This window comes from Apodemus sylvaticus, chromosome 3, assembly GCF_947179515.1.
Source record: "Apodemus sylvaticus chromosome 3, mApoSyl1.1, whole genome shotgun sequence".
Lineage (NCBI taxonomy): Eukaryota > Metazoa > Chordata > Mammalia > Rodentia > Muridae > Apodemus > Apodemus sylvaticus.
In genome coordinates this window covers 113,636,314-113,656,522 of record NC_067474.1, presented here as the reverse complement: position 1 = coordinate 113,656,522, position 20,209 = coordinate 113,636,314, and the positions used below count along the sequence as shown (strand labels likewise).

Here is a 20,209-nt window from a genome sequence, read left to right as displayed (position 1 = left end):
TTCCACAGCCGGTCCCAGGAGACCCCCTCCCTTTGGAGTCTAATGCCTCAGTCTGTGGAACTTGTCACACATACTCTACTGGAGTTGGTGTGGCATGAAGCAGTGAGTTAGTAACAGGCACTGCTTGCTGAAGTACCTACCAAGAGAACTGAGCTCCAGAAATTAGGCAAACTCAACCTCCAAGTGAGGCCCTCCATCAGTCAAGGGTTCCTTGAGTGACTGATGGAATTTGCGATGGCCGTTTCAAAATGATGAGTCAGGAGGGATATGTTACATCGGAAACTCTGCGTACTCGTATGTGGCTTTTTGCATTATCAACTAATATGCTAGTGTTCTGTAGTTCTTGAGGGTTTGGGAACTGATGTGGTTAGAATTGTTTAGTTCTTTGCTTGTTCTTTGTTTTAGGACCCTTATCTTGACAAATTCTTTGCTCTTGTCAATGCTCTGGATGAACACATGTTCCCAGTCAGAATTGGGGACATGCGAATCATGGAAAACAACTTAGAGAGTGAACTGAAGAGCAGCATTTCAGCCTTGAATTCCTCACAGCTGGAACCAGTAGTCCGGTTTCTTCATCTTCTGCTTGATAAACTCATACTTTTAGTTGTTAGACCTCCTGTGATTGCTGGCCAAATCGGTAACTACATTTTCATGGAATGAATCATTAAATTTATAATTTATAATTTTGCATTTCTTAGATTTTAAAAGAATCCTGATTTCTGATTGCTATGCTTGTTGTGGGAAGGGGTTTCTTATATATGATCGGAAATGTTAATGTACTTACAGACTTTTACTCAAATTATCAAAACAAATTAATATTTAGTCACCAAATATTTATTAAGCACTTATGATGAATCAGATATCCATTGACACTGTCCAAAGCTTGGTGCCTGCTGCTAAGTTCTCACAGAGTAGTTAAGAAAAGCAGCCAAAAAATAATCCTGTTATATTTTATAGAGCATATAGTGTATCTATTCTGCCTATAAATAATCCTGTTACATTTTATAGAACATACAGTGTATCCTTTCTGATAATAGATAATCCTGTTACATTTTATGGAGCATACAGTATATCCATTCTGCATCTTCATCCGTTATCCTCTATTTCCTATAGCTCTTCTCGTTTTATCAAAATCACTATATTTATTTTCTTTTATACTCTAATAGAACTGTTTCTCAATTTCACCCTTTCCAAATAAAAATCCTGGGAAAAAATTGAGCCGAAAAGAAACACTATCTACTGTGTTATTAACATTTGTTAATTGGTGGCACTAAGGAGATGTCTGCTCAACATCCCGTGATATATATTCTTTTTAGTGGAGGAAATTCTTGGTTCAAATACTCAAAGATGAATAAGAGAACTTCATAAGTACTCTTGAAAGAAAAGGAGACATGTTTCTGTAACAGACACAAAGGACTTGAGAAGCTATGGGAAAACTTGTAAGGAATGAGCTGTAAAGTAGAGGGCTCGTAACTAGAGGTGAGTGATGTACAAGAGAGAAGATAGCAGTAGGCTTTCCTACCACACTTTAGGAAGTCAGGAAATATTCGCCTTTATGAGATCTGGCTCCAATTAAGAAAGCAACATGACTAAATTTTACTTTTAAAGGCACACTATCCAGGGGCTCGGGATATTTCTTAGTGGCTAAAGTGCAATAAGTGTGAAAGACCTAAGTTCAAATTTCCAAGACTGCATACACAAGCCAAATGCATAGATTAAGTGTCTGCAATGCCTGTATTAGTTTAGGAAGGTAGAAGTTGGAGAAAAGGGGCTTCCTGGGAGCTAATGGGCCAGCTACTCTGGCACGCACAGCAGCAAAACAAGAAACAACCTCAGCTAGACATTGGCTTTAAATCCCAGCAGTCAGGAGGCAGAAGCCAGTGAATCAATAAGTTTGAGGCCAGCCTGGTCTACAGAGTGAGTTCCAGGACAGCCAGGGCTACACTGAGAATCCTTGTCTCAAAAAAACCCAAAACAAACAAATAAGGTCGAACACATGCTGTTGACACATGTGCATCCTTCATAACTGTGCTGTGGTACACGTGCACCTGCATTCACATGCGTGAGTGTGTACACAAAAGACACTATGTGGTTAAAAGTGGAAACATCTAAAGCAGAGACAGGTTTGAAGTCGTATACAGCTTCCTACTAAAAGTGATAAAACCCCTGATATTAAGGCAAGAGAGAATAGAACAAGGAAAAGAGGACTGTTAATTTTAGGATGACTTTTAACAAAATAAAATTATTACTTGTTTGGGATTATAGAAATAAAATAAATAATAGTAATAAATTACAAGGCACTGATCAAAATAGTACTCTGTGCTTTATTTTTACTTTGTATGAAATCCTCTGAGCCTGCTTGGGTTAGTTACTCTTCATCATGACCAAGGCAACTATCCTTTGATAATATTTAATTAATGGCTCCATTGGGATAGAGTTTATGACCATCATAGCAGGAGCATGATAGCAGCCAGCCAGCATGGTGCTGGAGCAGTAGCTGAGAGCTGACCTCTGACCCACAGTCCTGAGAGCTAGGAATGGTGTGGGCACAACCCCAGTGACACACGTGCTCCAACGAAGCTCCTAATCCTTGCTAACAGTTCCATCAGCTATGGACCAGGCATCCACATGGTGCCCTTCTTATTCAAACCACCACTTCACAGATGAGTTCAAACATGTTTAAAAGTTTTGCTTAGAGTCACTCACCTAACATTACCACAGCCAAAATTCAGCCGAAGCAATAGGCTTCAGAGTATATCTCATACCTGATAAGTGTCCACTGATTTTAAGGACAGTTTAGTCTAATGAAGGAAGAAATATAAGAAGTTTGGCTTGAAGGGAAAGCTGGGCTGAGTGGAGCATAAGAATAGATTGGAAGATGCTGAGAGGTGGTGCATCAGTTGACAGTAATTACGGCTCTTCCAGAGGACCCAGGCTCAGGTCCTCGCACTCGCGTGGAGGCTCACAGCCACCTGTACTCCAGCTAGAGCGCCTGACACCTTTTTCTGTTCTTTGCAGGTACCAGGCATGCAAATGATATCTAAACATACATGCAGGCAAAATACCCATACACATAAGCTGAAAATTAAAAAGTTAATGTGAGCATGTTTACCATCTGAGATAACCATGTGCAAGATGGGAGACAAAAACAAGATAATGGAGTGAGAAATGATTTAACCATTGATATGAGTTCAGGAAATGAAAGTGAAGTTAGATCTCTCGTGGGGAAGGGGTATTGCTTATCTGATAAACTCACTGAGAAATTCTTACCTTCTATATCACTCAGAACATGCACAAAGCATGAAAGGTCTCAAATCTACCTACAGACTTAATAAAAAGTAAAATTCCTATCAGTTTTCCAGGATAAGCAATACCCCTTCCCCACGAGAGATCTAACTTCACTTTCATTTCCTGAACTCATATCAATGGTTAAATCATTTCTCACTCCATTATCTTGTTTTTGTCTCCCATCTTGCACATGGTTATCTCAGATGGTAAACATGCTCACATTAACTTTTTAATTTTAATTTTCAAGATGGATTTTTTAAATGTAATTTAATTATTATTTTATGCACATGAGTATATTGCCTGAATGTATGTATATGTATGTGTACCTCATGCATGCCTGGTAGCTGTGGAGGTCAGAAGAGGGTATCAGATGCCCTGGGACTGCAGTTAAAAGTTGAATGTGAGCTACCACGTGGGTTGAAGCAATCAATACTTGGTCCTTGGGAAGAACGGTCAGTGCTCTTAACTCCCAAGCCACCTCTCCAGACCCTGGACCTGATTTTGGAGAGGATTCAGTTGATTTGGAATAGTTATTATGAGGGGAAAGAAATAAAGGGCATATCCAGGAACCAGGAAGTTGCTAAACCCTTCATTCTGTCTCTGTGCTCTTGCCCTCCTAGCTTTTTACATATTCATTATCTTGTAAATGGCCATTTCATTTGATGATTTAACCTTCAAGAAACTTGCCTGGCCTCATTTAGCTGTACATAATTTTCTGCCAGGATTAAATGAATAATCACAGAACTGACACTCTGTTCAGGGGGCCTCTTGTTTGCCTAGTTCTTCAGTGTGCTGTCAGAATCCCCTGGTGTTAAAGAACTGTTGTGGTGTGTCAACATGGAGGATGGAGTGGGCATTGGTTTGCCATTTCAGGGGCTTTGCTGCCTTCCAGTTTTACAGCCACTCCCCTCTCTAATTCTTTCAAAGTCAATAACTTCAGTCAAGTTGTTACCCGTTATTCTCATTTCATATTATTTTAATAATTTATTTTCATTGTTATTTTAAATTTCTTTAAAAGTGGTAGGTGTACATTGTACGTTGTTTAGATTTTCAGAATGCTCTTTGAAATGAGCAGTTCCCTCTTGAGGTTATCCATGAGATGGATTTCCCTGTGCTTTGCATTGCTTCTCAAAATAGGTTTTTTTCTATTGGGCAGAGTTTTTGTTTTAATTAATCTACCCCATACAGTTTTCAAATTAAATTCATGAAATGTGGTTTTTTTTCTTTTGTTTTCAAGAATACTTTTTGTTGAGCTAGTACAACATTCAAAGTCAGTACAGTATCTTTGTTATCTTATACACTTGCGGTATCTTATCATTATATGTTTACAGCCTTTTTCTAAAAGGGACAGAACCTTCTTTCCTGCGGAACTGCAATTCTAAAAACATTAAAGCAAAAATATTTTCTTCTTTTTTGAAAAGTTAATCTAGGACAAGCATCTTTTGAAGCTATGGCATCAATTATAAATCGACTTCACAAAAACTTGGAAGGAAATCATGACCAGCACGGCAGAAACAACCTCCTCGCATCCTATATCTATTATGTGTTCCGCCTGCCAAATACTTACCCTAATTCACCGTCACCAGGTATTTTATTCTTTTTAGGATTAAACTCTCTTTCATGAAGTGTTCTTGCTAAGACTGAAGTACTCAGTCCATGGTGTTATTTACACATTCATAGCATTTATTCACTCTTAACTAAGAAACATTCATTGGGTTAGTCATTGAAGGGGTGTTTCCTTTTAAAATATCATTTATTATCTTCCTTTAAGATATGTATATTGATTTGGAGAGTTGGCTAAATTAATATTGGAAGTGAACCTTGACAGTCTCTTCATGTTAAAATTAATAGTCTTATTATTTTTGTCATTCAGAGTGTTTTTGGACACTTAGTGAGACACATTGTACACGAATTTTCTATTAACCTTAAAATATCTATAGTAATATAAAAATTGGTAGTCTAGAAAAATTCCAATTTCTTCATGACCAGGAAAATAACATAAGCTTTCTGAATATTAAAGCCTCAAGTACTTTCTTGCCTTTTGTATGACGTTGGTGATAGTGGTGTTTGTGAGGGATAGTTGAGTTTCCATTTAGTTTGTTAGTTAATTATTGAGCTTTGGAAACTGCTCACCTGTTTGCTGTATAAGCAATCACTCATCTCTAGTGATGATGGTACGTGCCCCTTTGCAGTGATTGGCAGTGTTACTGGTTTAAGCTTTAGCCCAAAATTTCTTTTCTTTGTTGTAAAAAGAGGAAAAAATGGGTCTTTTATCCTGACCCATAATTTACTGCCAGAATTTAGGCTCCCTAACTTGAAAGTCTGAGCATGGGAGTGGTATATTCAAAACACAATACCCAGAATGTGTCTCCATTTGCATTTTTTTTAGTTCAGGAGTAAGATTTCACACATTTGACATGTAACCTCTTTCCTGCCCTGACCTAAAAACAGAATACACATTAATTAGTTGAAGTTTTGTATCATTTTCAATAAGACATTGTAAAATATTCTACAATTCAAAGACATAGATAGATCTGGGGGGATGGCTCATTCTGTAAAATGATTATCATACAATCACAAAGATCTGAGTTTGATTTAAAAACTAATCTTAAGAAACCAAACATATATACATACATACATACACACATACACATATACATTATGCTCACAGAATATACACGCGGATACAGATAATGAATATAATTGCTGGATATTTTTGCTTTTATCGATAATGCTTGATTTTATTCAGACAAAGGAATTCCTTGTTTTTATAACATAGGCTCTTAGAATTATCTTTAGGTGTGTGTGTGTGTGTGTGTGTGTGTGTGTGTGTGTGCGTGTGAGAGAGAGAGAGAGAGAGAGAGAGAGAGATGTAAAACAAAAATACTATTTTTATTTTTCACATCGCTTATGAAGATAGAGAAATTACAAACATACTTCCATTTAAGTGATATTGGTAATGAATTGGATGTCCCTGTAGTGACCATAGATCAAGAGGCAGAACAGAAAGTGTAAACCAAAACGGAACAGAAGCAGCAGCAGCTGCCACATGTTGTGTCCAAGATACAACTATGTTTGAGTAAAGGTGGTGCTTGTGTGTTTCTTATTAGTTTTATTTTTTATTGCTTATGAAATATTGAAACATTTAAGACAATGCTTTTTACATATAATCCATATGGTTTGTGTCAACTGCTATAAAGTAGAGCTTCACACAGCTGTCACTAGTTTTAGAGTGGTTTTATTTCTAATTATTTCTTTTTTTAAAGAAATATGTGTTAATTTTCATTTAGAAACTAAAGCAATTTATAATTTTGTGGAGTTTTGTAAAGTGGTTATTTTTGAGAGGGTCCTCTCTTACTAGTCATGTGCTCTTTATTGCAATTCTAGGTCCCGGGGGTTTGGGAGGATCAGTGCATTATGCCACAATGGCTAGGTCAGCAGTGAGACCTGCAAGCCTTAACTTAAATCGTTCTCGAAGCCTTAGCAACAGTAATCCAGATATATCTGGGACTCCCACATCACCAGATGATGAAGTCCGGTCCATCATTGGCAGTAAGGTAAACCGAGGACATGCTCTCCACTTAGGATAGTTATCCAAGTATTTAATTTATTCTTAATCTTAAGATGTATTTAAGTTCACAGTAAGTATGAATTTTTTTCTATTTTACTTGAGTTAGAAAAAAAGCACAATATTCCTATTCTGTCAGAAAGCACTTTTCACATTTCTCTTAACTACGTTTGCTGTTATAAACTGGTCTATACATCCTGCATCTGAAAAATAAATCTGCCAAAATCTAAAATTTGCTCATGATAAATCATCACATATAACTCGTCTGACATCTCTTCGTGTGAAAAATTGTTAGGTTGATTCTCTAGCATGGGGAGGGGCCTGTGTGACTGAAGTGCACAAGAGATGCTTTCAGTGACGCTCCTCCTTCAGGAGAGCACCCAGAGTAGCTCCTGGCCTGGGTTGGTAAGAGTTCTGTTGCCTGTGAATCTGGGTGAACTGCACTAGGACTAGAAGGTGTGATTATTTAACCATGCTTAGTAATTAACCTAGACAAGAGACAGGCCAACTAGGATAAGACCCACCTATACTTTCTTCAGAACCTCCAAAATTAGCACACCAAAAATATTCAGGAAATTACTTTTCTACATATACAGTACAATGATAACTCTGAGTTTAAGCTTGGGAAAACATACCTAAGATGTTTTAACCTTATTTTTCTCCTCGATTTTTTTTTTGTTTGTTTTTTGTTTTTGTTTAGTAGAAGGAAGTACTTAGCAGTTGTATACTACAGAGCTTATAATCAGTATAATGAGTCCTGTTTGGGAATACAAATATTTATTGTCCAAAGGCTGTAGATAGCATATTTCTCAAGATTCTACCTTCAAAATATGTCTTAATTTCTATACATTGTGCCTCTTATAACAATTATTCTTTTTATATTTGTTATATAACTTCAAGATTTAGACCAAGGAAGTCTGTATTAATTGGTATTAGTTTTGCTTTTTAAGAAAATCATTAAATGGAACATATTAACAACTTTTCCAAATATATATGAAATTAGTACACACATGTACATTTGGGTGTGTATACTAATTTCTTTTTTTTTTTTTTTAGAAAAAAGTCATCACAGCATGTCTTAATTAAGTTTTCTTTCTTTGAGACAGTGTTTCATCATATAGCCCAGGCTAGCTTTGAACTCCTGTTCCTCCTGCTTCACCCTCCATGTGCTGTGATAACAGGTATGTGCTGCCAACCCAGATCTAATTAAGCTATTTTTAAGTAGTTTTACATTTTTCATTTTCATTGAAAAAATGGTAATTACTTTTATATTTTTCTTAATGTTAATAACATTTATCTCATAAAAATATGAGGAGTCTGAATTTTTGTATGCTTTTTTTTAGTTTATTCTTACTTTATTGTCTAGTTTATGCCTCTGTATCTCCTTCCCTTTCGAGGTGGCATCTTTTGTCTTAATCATGGTCTTCCTATGGGTCTTCCCAGTCACTTAGCCTTCATGGTTGCATTCCGTGCATTTTGTTGTCCAGCCATTATCCATATTCCTGGCCATTGTCCAGCTCTGGGAGTTTGCTTTCCTTTTCAGCTTTAGTCACTTAATCTTGTTTTCCTCGGGAGGAAAGAGGGAGGAGTTTCCAAATGTTCTGTCTTCCTCCTTCGTCATCATAACTAGTCAGGACTAATCATGTATTCTTGTCACAATCAACCCTCAATATCTCTTTTTGTCTCAAACTTAAGACCACCGTTAGAACAACTGACTGGCTCTTCTATGTCTTGAAAATGGCAGCTAGCGTCACATGAAATTCTCTTTGCCATCCTGGGTTCCTTTCACCATTTCTTTCTGCACAGGTCACTGCCACAGGCCACCTAATCCTTCTCCTCCTTGATCTCGACCACTGTGTGCTCCAACTTTTGTCTTCTGCTTAGCCTGCTGCTGCTTCTTGTCTGTGAATTTCCTTTTCCCACGTCCTCAGGGCTCCCAGTCTAGGAGTTCCTTGATCTCTTGTCCTCCATGATCAGTTCCTTCCTATACAGAATCATTTTCATTCACAGGCAAGCATGTTATTTCTCACTTTAAAAAATTGTCGGGGCTGGAGAGATGGCTCAGCGATTAAGAGCACTGACTGCTCTTCCAAAGGTCCTGAGTTCAAATGTAAGCAAGCACATGGTGGCTCACAACCATCTGTAATGAAATCTGATGCCCTCTTCTGGAGCATCTGAAGACAGCTACAGTGCCCTTACATGTAATAAATAAATCTTTTTTTAAAAAAAAAGTCTCCCTAGTGTTCCTGCTGCTATTTTTTACACTATTTTCTGGTATTTGGGTGTGGGGGTGGTGGTCACCCAAATGCTAGACCAGTGCTGGGATTAAAAGAATGCACCATCATGCCAACTCTGCTGGCTCTTAAAGTACCATATACCATTTCACATACCATTATGCTTTGTGTCTTGGTTCTTTCACTTTGTAAACTTTGTATCTTCAGCTCTTTTACTCTTCCTGTCTTTTTAAAATTAACTTTCTTGCTATCTCCCACACAAACTGCATTTGTTAATATTACAGTTGTTTTCCACTATGCTAGATCCAATAGTTGCGTGTCCAAACTGGGATTTTAAAATTACTTCTTCCATCTTAACTTAGATTTTTATGTGGTTTTGTGTCTGGTATGTACAAGTGAGTGCAGGTACCTCTGGTAAGAACACCAAATTCCCAGTGGCTGGAGTGGCAGGCACTGGGAGCTGTGTGACTGGGAGCCCAGCACAGAGCCTGTGCAGGGCAGTCCTGCCAGGAGCTTTGACACCAACCCTTGGTTTTCTTTTGTTCTGTTTGTTGCCTTCTGAGACTCTATATTGTATTAGTGTTGTTCTTCAGAGTTTACCGTTTCTGTCTTCATATTTTCATATTTCTGTCTTTTCATTTTCTTCTAAGTTCTTCCTTTTCTGATAATCTCTTACTGTGCAAGTTTTTTGTTAAGAACTCTTATAAATGCTAGGTTAATCATCCTTCACATTACTTTTCAGTACAAATCCCTCTCAGAAATTCCACTTACCTGTTTTCCTAAATCTTTTTCCAGATTACACATATGTTAAACAGAGAGCCTCAGGGTTTTCTGTTTGGTTGGGCTTCATTTTTCTTTTCTTTCTCCCCTACCCCACCCCATCCCACACCTGTGCTGGAGATTGAATTGAAAGCTTTTCATATACCTTCTTATCATCTCTGCCATCTTAGTATGAAATGGCAGTGTGTCTCTCTGAATTAATGTGATGAGCTTGAGATGTTACCCTGCTGTTACTTTACCTTCTGTTCAGAATATGATGTCTACAGTGTTCTTTGCAAGGTAAGATATACAAGAGAAGTTGAGTCAGATTATATCATGTCTCTAAGCATGATCCTCATGTGACTACTCTCTGAGATCATTTAGGAATTTACTTAGGGGGCCACCTTCCTAGTGAAGTAGGTCTGCCTAAGATCCTTGTTATGTTCTCCTAACTGGGGTTTTAGTCTCTTTTCTTTGCTCTGAAAAAATGCCACCACCCAAGCGGTTAGAGGGCGAAAATGCTAGCGCTGGCTCACACTTGCAGCTCCTGGCCGTCATACCAAGGAGGTCACAGCAGCAGGACGGAGGCCACCTGGTATCTTTAAGAGGGAAGCAGAGAGGGAGGACTGCATGCAGGTCTCGGCTCAATTTTCATTTTATACAGTCCAGGATCTTCTGCATAGAGAAGGGTCCTGCCTCCAATTCATACATATCACATCTCCACATCTCAGTTAGCACAGTCAGCCCCACAGGTATGCCCAGAAGGCCATCTCCCTGGTAATTCTAGATTCTTTCAGGTAGACAATTAATAGCAATCATCACAAGTCCACCCACTACCAGTTGACACCCAAACATACCACTTTTAAACCATATTCTACTACCCTTTGACCCTGTAGGCTATGACCAAGTTATAATATAAAATGCATTCACTCCAACTTTAAAAAATCTTCACAGTAATTAACAGTCCTTAAACTGCAAAATTCCACATAACAGGTTAAATAACTCCCACATATGATGACACAGAAAAAATACTCCCATCTCCAAATGGAAAAACTGGGATATAGCAAGAAATAATCACACCAGCCGGTGGTGGTGGCACACGCTTTTAATCCCAGCACTTGGGAGGCAGAGGCAGTCAGATTTAAGTTTGAGGCCCGCCTGGACTACAGAGTGAGTTCCAGGACAGCCAGGGCTACACAGAAACCTTGTCTTGAAAAAAAAAAAAAAAAAAGAAAGAAAGAAAAGAAAAGAAAAGAAAGAAAAAAATAATCACACCAAAGCAAAACCTGAATTCATAAGGGCAACCACTAAATCCTGCAGCTCCATGTCTGGCATCTGGGCTTATGACATAGTCAGCTGCGTTCCAAAAGGTTTGAGTGACTCGCGCCCTCCATCTCTGTGCCCTTGGAACACTTGGCCTCTCTCAGGCCAGATTCTTATATGCCCACAACTCTTGATTCATGGTTTTGATGTCTCTAATATCTTGAGGTCTTCATTGAAATGTAGGCTTTACTTTCATGGATTTGCACAGTGGCCTCATAGGGCCTCTCCAGGACTGCAGCCCCGTCAGACCTTGCTTGGCCTCATGCTTTCCATGACCCTCTCAGTCCCTCAAGTTTCATGCCTTGAAAAACAGGGTCAGAGAGATGACCACAAGATGTAGCCTGGGTTCCTTGGGATATAGCTTTCTCAGCTCCAGTGCTGATTCTAGGGAGACATCTTCCTAGGCAATTGATTTTGAGAATTGGTGAACCCATCAACTTAAGTGTTATTCTTTAAGTGAATTGGGTCTTCATAAGTTAGAGCCTCTTAGGAGTACAGTGTTGCCTACAGTGTTGTCTCTGTGCTGCTAGTTTCTATGTAGTAGTTCAGATCTCTTTAATGGCTGTTTTCTTATCAGCAGTTGACTGTTCCTATCTTGACATTTCCTGTGCCATACAAATTAATTAGTCCATTAGCTTTAGATTTAACTTTATTCCCGTTCTCAGGACACAGGCAATCTGAAACCAGATTCTTGAGCAAAATATCCATGAATGGCCCCCAGTTCAGATCTTGACAGAGTCATAGGCTGCCACTTTCTTCATTTCTTGTAGAATTTGTGCCCCACCCCCAGGGTAACTCATTAAGCTCTGCTTCCAACCCTCAAAGGTTTGTCTACTTACAAGATAAGACAAAAATTATAGTATGGGCATTAGGTAAAAACACAAAAATGTACAACTGGGTATATTTTACCTTTTCCTTTTTTCTTAAACAGCTAGAAAGTTGTTACATTAGTATCTTTCACTAATGAATTTGTTTAAGGACTGGTATGTGTGTATGTGTATATATATACACATACATACATATATATTCAATTTTATAACACTTGAGGTATGAATGTTATTTGCCTCACAAACTAATTGGCTACATATTCTCTTTATATTCTCTTTAGCTTTTTTGTTTGTTTACAGTTTTTTTGTTTTAAAGAGAGAGAGGTGTGGGTATTTCTCAATGTAGCCCTGGCTGTCTTAGCTTTACTTAGCTTTTAATGGATAATTACAACTATTCAAGCATCAATGTTGTGTTTATGAAATATAACTGGCAGCAAACTGGTATTTTATTCTGATATTAATTTCCATAAACATTATTTTAAAAAAAATTTTAAACAAACTTATAATATATTTGTACAGGCAGTATATACTCTTACTCATTACAAATTAATTAATTCAAATACAAAATTTTAATCTCTGGAATATTTTTGCATGAACAACTTGTGGTATCTGCTACCTTCAAGGCATTACCCTTTGACTCTCCTTAAACCATGATAAAGACTATATTATTTCTACTTTGTAGATAAGAAAAATGAATAAAAAGTCATTTATTTTAGATTTTTAAATTAGCAAGCAGAAAAGTCTGTATGAACATTATCTCCCATCTTAGGCAGTCAGTGAAGGAAAATGGATGATTGTATTAATATTAGTTGCATCAGCTGTTCTGTGTTTGGAAAGAAAATAAAAAAGTAGAGAAAATATTTTCCCTAAAGTAAAAAAATCCAAGCAGTGGTTAATTTCCTTTCAGAAACTTCTCTTGAAGTACTAAAATGTGTTGATGTGTATGCCTTACCCTCACTGGCTCACACTGACGAAACAGTTTCATGGTGGGCTGGGGCCGCCACATTCTCCATTGATGCTGGGAATCTTCCCGAGGAGCCCGCTGTCTAGACGGAGCTAGTGGTCAGTGTGCCAACGTGGCTTCGTTTTCAAGCAGTCTTATCTTTGGTAGTTTCTGGCTCCAGTACATTTGTGACTTTAGTCCTTTTAATCAGGTTGCTTTGTATTGTCTTTGCAATTCTTGCCCTTAAATCCTCTAAACCCCCATTATAACTTACTCCAGCTCCATTTAGCAGGTTGTCTCCCTTTAGGTGAGTTTGAAATCCGGAACGTGGGGGAGAGAGAACAAAATATGAATTTTATAAAGCAACTTTACATGATTCTAATAATCTTAAGCTTGGGAAATTGAAGTCAGACTTCAGCTGACTTCATTAGGAACCAGTAATCCCTTTCAATAACTTGCTGCTGGTATATTATTAGTAATTACTAACAAATATTAAAACTTAATGAGAGTGATGATAAAAATATAATTGCTAGAGAGAGAAATGATGTTTTTCTTATATATTTATATGAGATAGAACCCCATATATCTAAATGAACAATATTAATGAAAAGAAACACAACTTTACATTCATTGTTGTTATTAGGGAGGGACAAATTTTGCTTTTCTTTTACATAATGTTTTCCCTTGTGTTTTTTATTTTCTAAAAGAAAATAAAAGAGGCAAGGTCTACAGAATTGTGGAGTTCTTGGTGCAGAGGAACGTTCAGCTAGTAAGAAATGGAGTGAACTTAAGGTCTTCTAGGAAAGTGCTTATTTTTTTTCCTTCAAGACTGAGTTTAGTTAAGAGTTTGTACCATATTTAGGAAACATTTTGAGTGTAATGCTGTAGAAATTTCTGTGATTTGTACTTTAAAGCAGTCACTTTACATTGAAATGAGCTTTAAATGCTATACTTAATATTCTTTTCTTTAAAATTATGCTATATGACAAGATGATGTGGATGAACTAATACTCTCTATGTACCTGAAATCTTTTGGGTTGCTTTAACAGTACTAATGAAGACCATGTTTGCATTGGGAAGACTGGGTTTCTTTAAGGATAATTCATAGCATGCACCATGTAACATTTCTCTCCTTTCCAACTGCTCTCTGTTACGTGCTTAGGGTTTAGATCGCTCCAACTCCTGGGTTAACACTGGTCCAAAAGCTGCCCCGTGGGGATCCAACCCCAGCCCAAGTGCAGAGCCAGCACAGGTGGTGTTTGCATTCTAGGTTTCTCTACTGGCTGCTGATGTTTTTCCCTTTAGAACGTTACCTTTTAGTACATGCTGTGATTCAGTGGCTTGCTTTTATTTAGTCATTATAACTGTGCATTTTTACCTAGCACATTCCCCAGCTTCTATGCATGAATCCACCAGTTGCACCAGCAATGCTCTCCTCTTGTTTTTCTGTCTCCCCATGCCTCCTTTTTACACATCATATCAGTGTCTTCATGCCTGCTATTTATGCACTGAGAGCTTTATAACAGGTTCTCTTCAGGACTTATACCTCTATGTCGGAAATTTTTATGTAGAAAATACTGAACAGTTTTTCATTTGAATTAAAGTAAGTCTAAATATATTATTTCCTGTGGTCTTTATTACTTTTCTTTTTTCATAATCACCAAATAGAAAGATTGGTAGTAAGTTGAAGTTAAATATAAAGAAATGTGAAGTGTACAGTACGTATGCTATAAGAATCAATGCTGGAGGAAAAACTGTTTAATTTGTAATGTGTTGCAAAGTATGAAATTTATTGTGATTATGACATTTTAAGACTAGTTGCTTGATAACTAACTGCATGATGCATCAAAATATACTTCTTATCTGTGTATTGGCTTTGAAGGAAAATTCTCAAATTCCTAAAAGCAAGCCCATTCTCTTCATTTAAGATTAGAATTGTATTGCATATAGTTTATGACAAAGTTAAATGGTGTGTTTTTAATAAAAAAAGTAATGTTTTGAAAGTTTTAATTCGCCAGGCAGTGGTGGCACACGCCTGTAATCCCAGCACTCTGGGAGGCAGAGGCAGGCGTATTTCTGAGTTCAAGGCCAGCCTGATCTACAGAGTGAGTTCCAGCACACCCAGGGCTATATAGAGAAACCCTGTCTCGAAAAAAACAAGTCAAAAAAAAGAAGAAAAAAAAAAAGAAAGAAAGAAAAAGAAAAGAAAGTTTTAATTCCCCTTACTGAGTACAAAATACTTGATTTCTATTTTTTTGTCAGTCAGCAGTTGAGAAGTATGTTTTTTGCTTTTTATATGTTTTTGCTAGATATATGCATGTGTAGATTACACAGGTAAGTTTCATTCTTTGCAGCACTCTCTGTATTATAATCACTAAGGGAATTAATCTTAAATACACCCAAAAAAAAGAAGCAGTTTTCATACTGCTTTTAAAGCAGCTTACAATAACGTAATGCGATCAGAAGTAATCTAAATGTTTGAAACTGAGCATAGTCCTTTACTTCCAAGGCCTGCACAGCAGTGTTAATGTTCTCTCGCCATTCGTTCACCTCCACCCATAGGCTATGGATCGAAGTTGTAATCGTATGTCTTCGCACACAGAGACGTCAAGTTTCTTACAAACATTAACGGGACGCTTACCAACTAAAAAGGTAGATTCATAAGAAGGCAGAGGGGGAAAGTAATTCCAACAATTAAAATCTTGTAAAGTTTCCTTACACAACCAGTGTGAGACACTAAAATAATTTTGTTGTGTCTGAAACTACATTTTTTGAACAAGCAGTGCTGGTCAGAGCCTCTGGGCCATGCCACTGCTATTCAGGGTTTGTTTTCGTTAAGGCGATGTTTCTGTTCTTGGGATTGATTGTAGAATATAGTAATTCAAATAAGATCATAAAATTTTAATACCAGAAAAATATATGAGCTCTTAATTCTGTTTCTGTAACTACTTCTGTTTTGTTTTAAATCTCCAGGGAAAGGAAGATGAGTTAGAAAAGTTGTCACTCTTAGTAAGCGATGTTGACGTGCCTCCCATGCACAGCCGTTAGGCCTTTCATAGTAATCTGTGCTACTTTGCAAGTGCTTTGTATGCATTATCCATTATAAGAAATTTTCTGCTTTTTAAAAATACATCTTAAACACCCAGAATTTAATAGCATACAGAACAGTTTAAATTTGTAATTGTATTTCCTAAATTGTACCAGCAAAGTTGATAAATGTATGTTCAAATATGTATTTGAAATACAAACAAAATTGAATTTGTAGCTGTGAGATTTTGGTTTCATTTTTTTTTTGTTTGTTTGTTTGCAAGTGCAATTTAGGAAGTTGTTTCCTGCCTGTCCTTTTAAAATTACATTTTACTCCAAGATAACATTAGGTTTTCAGCTTTGAACATGCCACACTGTGTTCATGCATAAGTAGTCGTTTCGTTAATGGGTGTGTCATGGCATCATCCGGTGTTCGTGTGCCCTGTTGAGCTTGTTCCCATTGCGCCTCCATTGTCCCCGTGCTGCCTGTGGTTTATGTCATCGGCAGGTCTGGCTTTGATGATAACCGTGGTTTGTCTCTGGGTAGCTTTTTCACGAGGAGCTGGCTTTGCAGTGGGTGGTCTGCAGTGGCAGCGTCCGGGAGGCGGCTTTGCAGCAGGCCTGGTTCTTCTTTGAGTTGATGGTAAGCAAACTGAATGTTCTCTCTAATCCGTTCTAACTCAGTAAGCAGCTCTGTATCAGCTCAGTTGTCTTTTATTTTAGAAATTACATCCCCCTGCTTGCCCCTAAGCATAATAATACATATTTGCTTCTAAGTATACACCATGGGCACCAGCACGATATAGGTAACATCATAATGTGTGAGGTTCGTTTCATCTCTGCTTTTGATTTTGTCTTGTTCTTCTTGACTACACAAGGAAACTTGTGACAGTCTTTGCTAGTCTGTGCAAGTTAATAAACTCAGTGCTATAGATGTTGTAACAATTATTTAGAGCTTTATAAATACATCCTGTTATTACAGGTGAACAGTGCACAGGGAAATGCAATTTCAGTCAATTTGAGAAACACTTTTTGCTTACTTCCATAAATGATAAACAAACCGATTCATTTTTGTTCATGTCATATAAAATATGTCTATACTCATATACATACTCTTAATATATATGCTCATATATATATACCCTTAATGAAACAGAACAGTAAGTGCTTATCAGGTGACTATGTAGGCCTGTTACTGAGGCCATGCGTGGTTAAGTGAAATTCTAGTATACACATCCTGTAGAGAGCAGTACTAGAATTCAAGTCCTGACATTCTGGCCCTAGGGATCCTCCTCTAGTTTTCTCCCTTAAGACTAGAAAGCTCAGATCATGGGATCATTTTATTTCAACAAAATAATATTGAATAAATAAGGAGCAAAACAAAAGCCAAAACAAAGAAATGAAGACAGGGAAAACGAGGGAGGAATAGATGGAGGAGAGAGGGAAGTTAAAGGGACTTTTAGAATACTACATACAGTTCAGCAGCATCGACTGGTACCTGTATTTGAGATACAAAACATTTTTCCCTACAGATTTACTAATCTACAGAGAAGGTAAACCTGGGAATATGTGTGTCCAAAAGCTCATTTTCTCTTAGAATATCAATATCAAACTTAAAACTCACAAACTTTTATTGTAAGATAGGAATTAGCAACTTTGGCTTTAACAAAAGTCTCCCATGTGTGTTCGGATGTCCTAAATATGAGTCCAGAGATTAGAGCTCCAGAGCTGGCTGTAACTGGGCTTGGCAGCGCGCACCTCTTGCCCCAAGGCCTTTTAGAAAGCAGCCTGGCGGTGGCAGTCGGTGCACATCCCCATGGCAGGCAGGCGTATTGCTTGAGGTTGAAGCCAGGTAGGACAGCTTGGAGAATCCCTGGCTAGAATTCTAGAGCTACATAATGAAACCCTATTTAAAAATGGGGTGGGGCCGGGAGACTGGGATCAGACAGGTCCCAGGAGTTCTTGCCCATCATGCAACGCCCTGCTCTCATTTGTCACCTCATCAAGAGATGATTTGATTGTGCTGCATGCTATCAACATATTAACTCTCTTTAAATGTAAATGCTTATATTCTTTATTACCATTACCAGAGTTATAATGAAAATGTACCCAAAAGCATTCTGTAAGCTGAAGTCACTTAAAATGATCAACTGATATTCTGTGTAATAGCTGTTGATGACTATAGCAGCAGCAGGCTTTCTGACCATCAGAGGCTTCTAAGTTAGGGGCAGTGGGTTGAAAAATTGAGTGAGTCTTAAAATTTCTGGATTAAAATTGTTCTTACTGTAAAGTTATGACAGAATAATTTATGAGAGTAAAAGGGAAAAGTTTTTTTTATGTTTGACATTTCATTGACATATAGAAAATATTTAAGGAGCATTTTCAAAACACTGGAAATCAAAAGCTATTTCAGTAGGCTGCTAAATTACATGGTATAGTTTTAAAATAACCAGAGTATTTAGAGCCATTATAATGTACTTAAGATTAAGCCAGGTAGTAGAACATACGTGTAATTTTAAGACCTGAGAGACTAAGACAGGAGAACTCATGGTGAATCTGGGTTATATTGCAAGGTACTGTCATAAAGTAAAGGAAAACAACAGCACAGATGATGGTGTGTATCCTTTTACAGGTAAAAAGCATGGTACAGCACTTGTACTTTAATGATAAGCTCGACGCTCCGAGGAAAAGCCGCTTTCCAGAACGTTTTATGGATGATATTGCTGCCCTGGTTAGCACAATTGCTGGCGATGTCGTGTCGCGGTTTCAGAAGGTGATGATGACTCCCCATGGATGTCTCTCACGAGCCGAGAGGAAACTGCTGTGCCTTTTTTCATCACCATCATCATTATTATTGCTTATTCTCTGTCTCCTAGGATACAGAAATGGTTGAGAGACTCAATACAAGCCTTGCCTTCTTTCTCAATGATCTGCTGTCGGTTATGGACAGGGGCTTTGTCTTTAGCCTTATAAAGTCCTGCTACAAACAGGTAATACATACTTAGTAATTGAGTAAGCGAAATACTGTAGTAGCTAATTTCAGGGCTGGAGCTTCAAGAGCACATACTGACACTAAAATGAAAAAGTAGCACAGAGTTCTGTGTTGGTAACACTGTGGTGAAAGTGCACAGTGGGGCTTTATTAGGACTATCCCAAGTGGATCCCAGAATAGCTACTGTACCCCATGCAGTGTTTCTTCCTTCCCATTTAAAGCTACTCAGATAGTGATGGAATGCAGCCTTTGAATGCTGTGCAGAAACAGCATTTATGTTGAGTGCACAGTTAACTGAACTTTCCCTATCCTTGGTATTTATTTATTTGAGATAGGCTTTCACATAACCTAGGCCAACTCGAAATTCACTCACTGTTGGAGCTGAAGGTGATCTTGAACTCCTGGTCTACTTCTTGCATCCCATGCTTGTGAGTGTGAGCCATTATGCCAGCCTTTGAGTATCACTTAAACAGTTGGCCTTCATTACTACTATTTTTAACTAATTATTTTATTTACATTCCAAAGTTTGCTCCCCCTTCCGGTCCCACCTCCCAGAGTCCTTCACCCCATCCCCCTGGGGGTGGGAGCACCCTTTTAGAATTATTACTACTATTTAAACATTAGAGTTTGGACTCGTGGTCAGATACTTACTGAAGTTCAAAATGTTGTATATTATCTTGCTCTGAGCAAACATCAGACACCCTAGACCTTTTCCACAAGCAACAAGTTATGGTTTTTAATATTATCAACTGACTATTAATGTCTTGCCTTTTGGAAATACTGACTTGTCTTTGGATTGGCCCCTTTAAACATTGTAATCACTTCACTCCAGAGTTATCAAAACATTGGAAAATAAAATCTCTGGGTTTCGTCTCAGAATTGTTGAGGTGTTTGAATGCAGTTGAAGAGTAACACTTATGAGGCCCTTCCTGGCTGGCCTATGGGCTAGCTCTGGAGAGCTGTTGATCAGTAATTCTAACGGTTTGGATGGCTAGCTCAGTGGGTAAAAGCACTGGCCACTCCTACTGAGAACCTGGGTTTAATTCTCAACACCTACATGGCAGCTAACCACAGTCTGTAACTCCAGTTCCAGGGGATCATGATCTCTCCTAGTCTCTGTAGGTGCGAGGCACATACATGGCGCACAAATGTGCATGCAGGCAAATACTCATCTGCATAAAATAAAATAAAAATCTTAACAAGAATTCTATTTGTCAATATGATTGTTAAAATTTTGAAGGATTGTTC

The 20,209-nt window shown here is 37.8% G+C and overlaps 1 protein-coding gene across 2 annotated transcripts in view; it reads left to right on the top strand.

The window, feature by feature from the left end:
* Positions 1-20,209, top strand: part of Dock7 (dedicator of cytokinesis 7) — a 208,004-nt gene that overhangs the window by 128,438 nt on the left and 59,357 nt on the right. Inside the window, exons 20-27 of one of the 2 annotated variants that reach the window (XM_052176812.1) lie at positions 406-637; positions 4,710-4,874; positions 6,676-6,845; positions 14,105-14,194; positions 15,505-15,594; positions 16,517-16,612; positions 18,602-18,742; positions 18,846-18,959. In XM_052176812.1, the coding sequence (XP_052032772.1) occupies positions 406-637; positions 4,710-4,874; positions 6,676-6,845; positions 14,105-14,194; positions 15,505-15,594; positions 16,517-16,612; positions 18,602-18,742; positions 18,846-18,959 (1,098 nt within the window). The remainder of the gene's footprint in view (positions 1-405; positions 638-4,709; positions 4,875-6,675; positions 6,846-14,104; positions 14,195-15,504; positions 15,595-16,516; positions 16,613-18,601; positions 18,743-18,845; positions 18,960-20,209) is intronic. The other variant, XM_052176813.1, reaches the window with a different exon arrangement.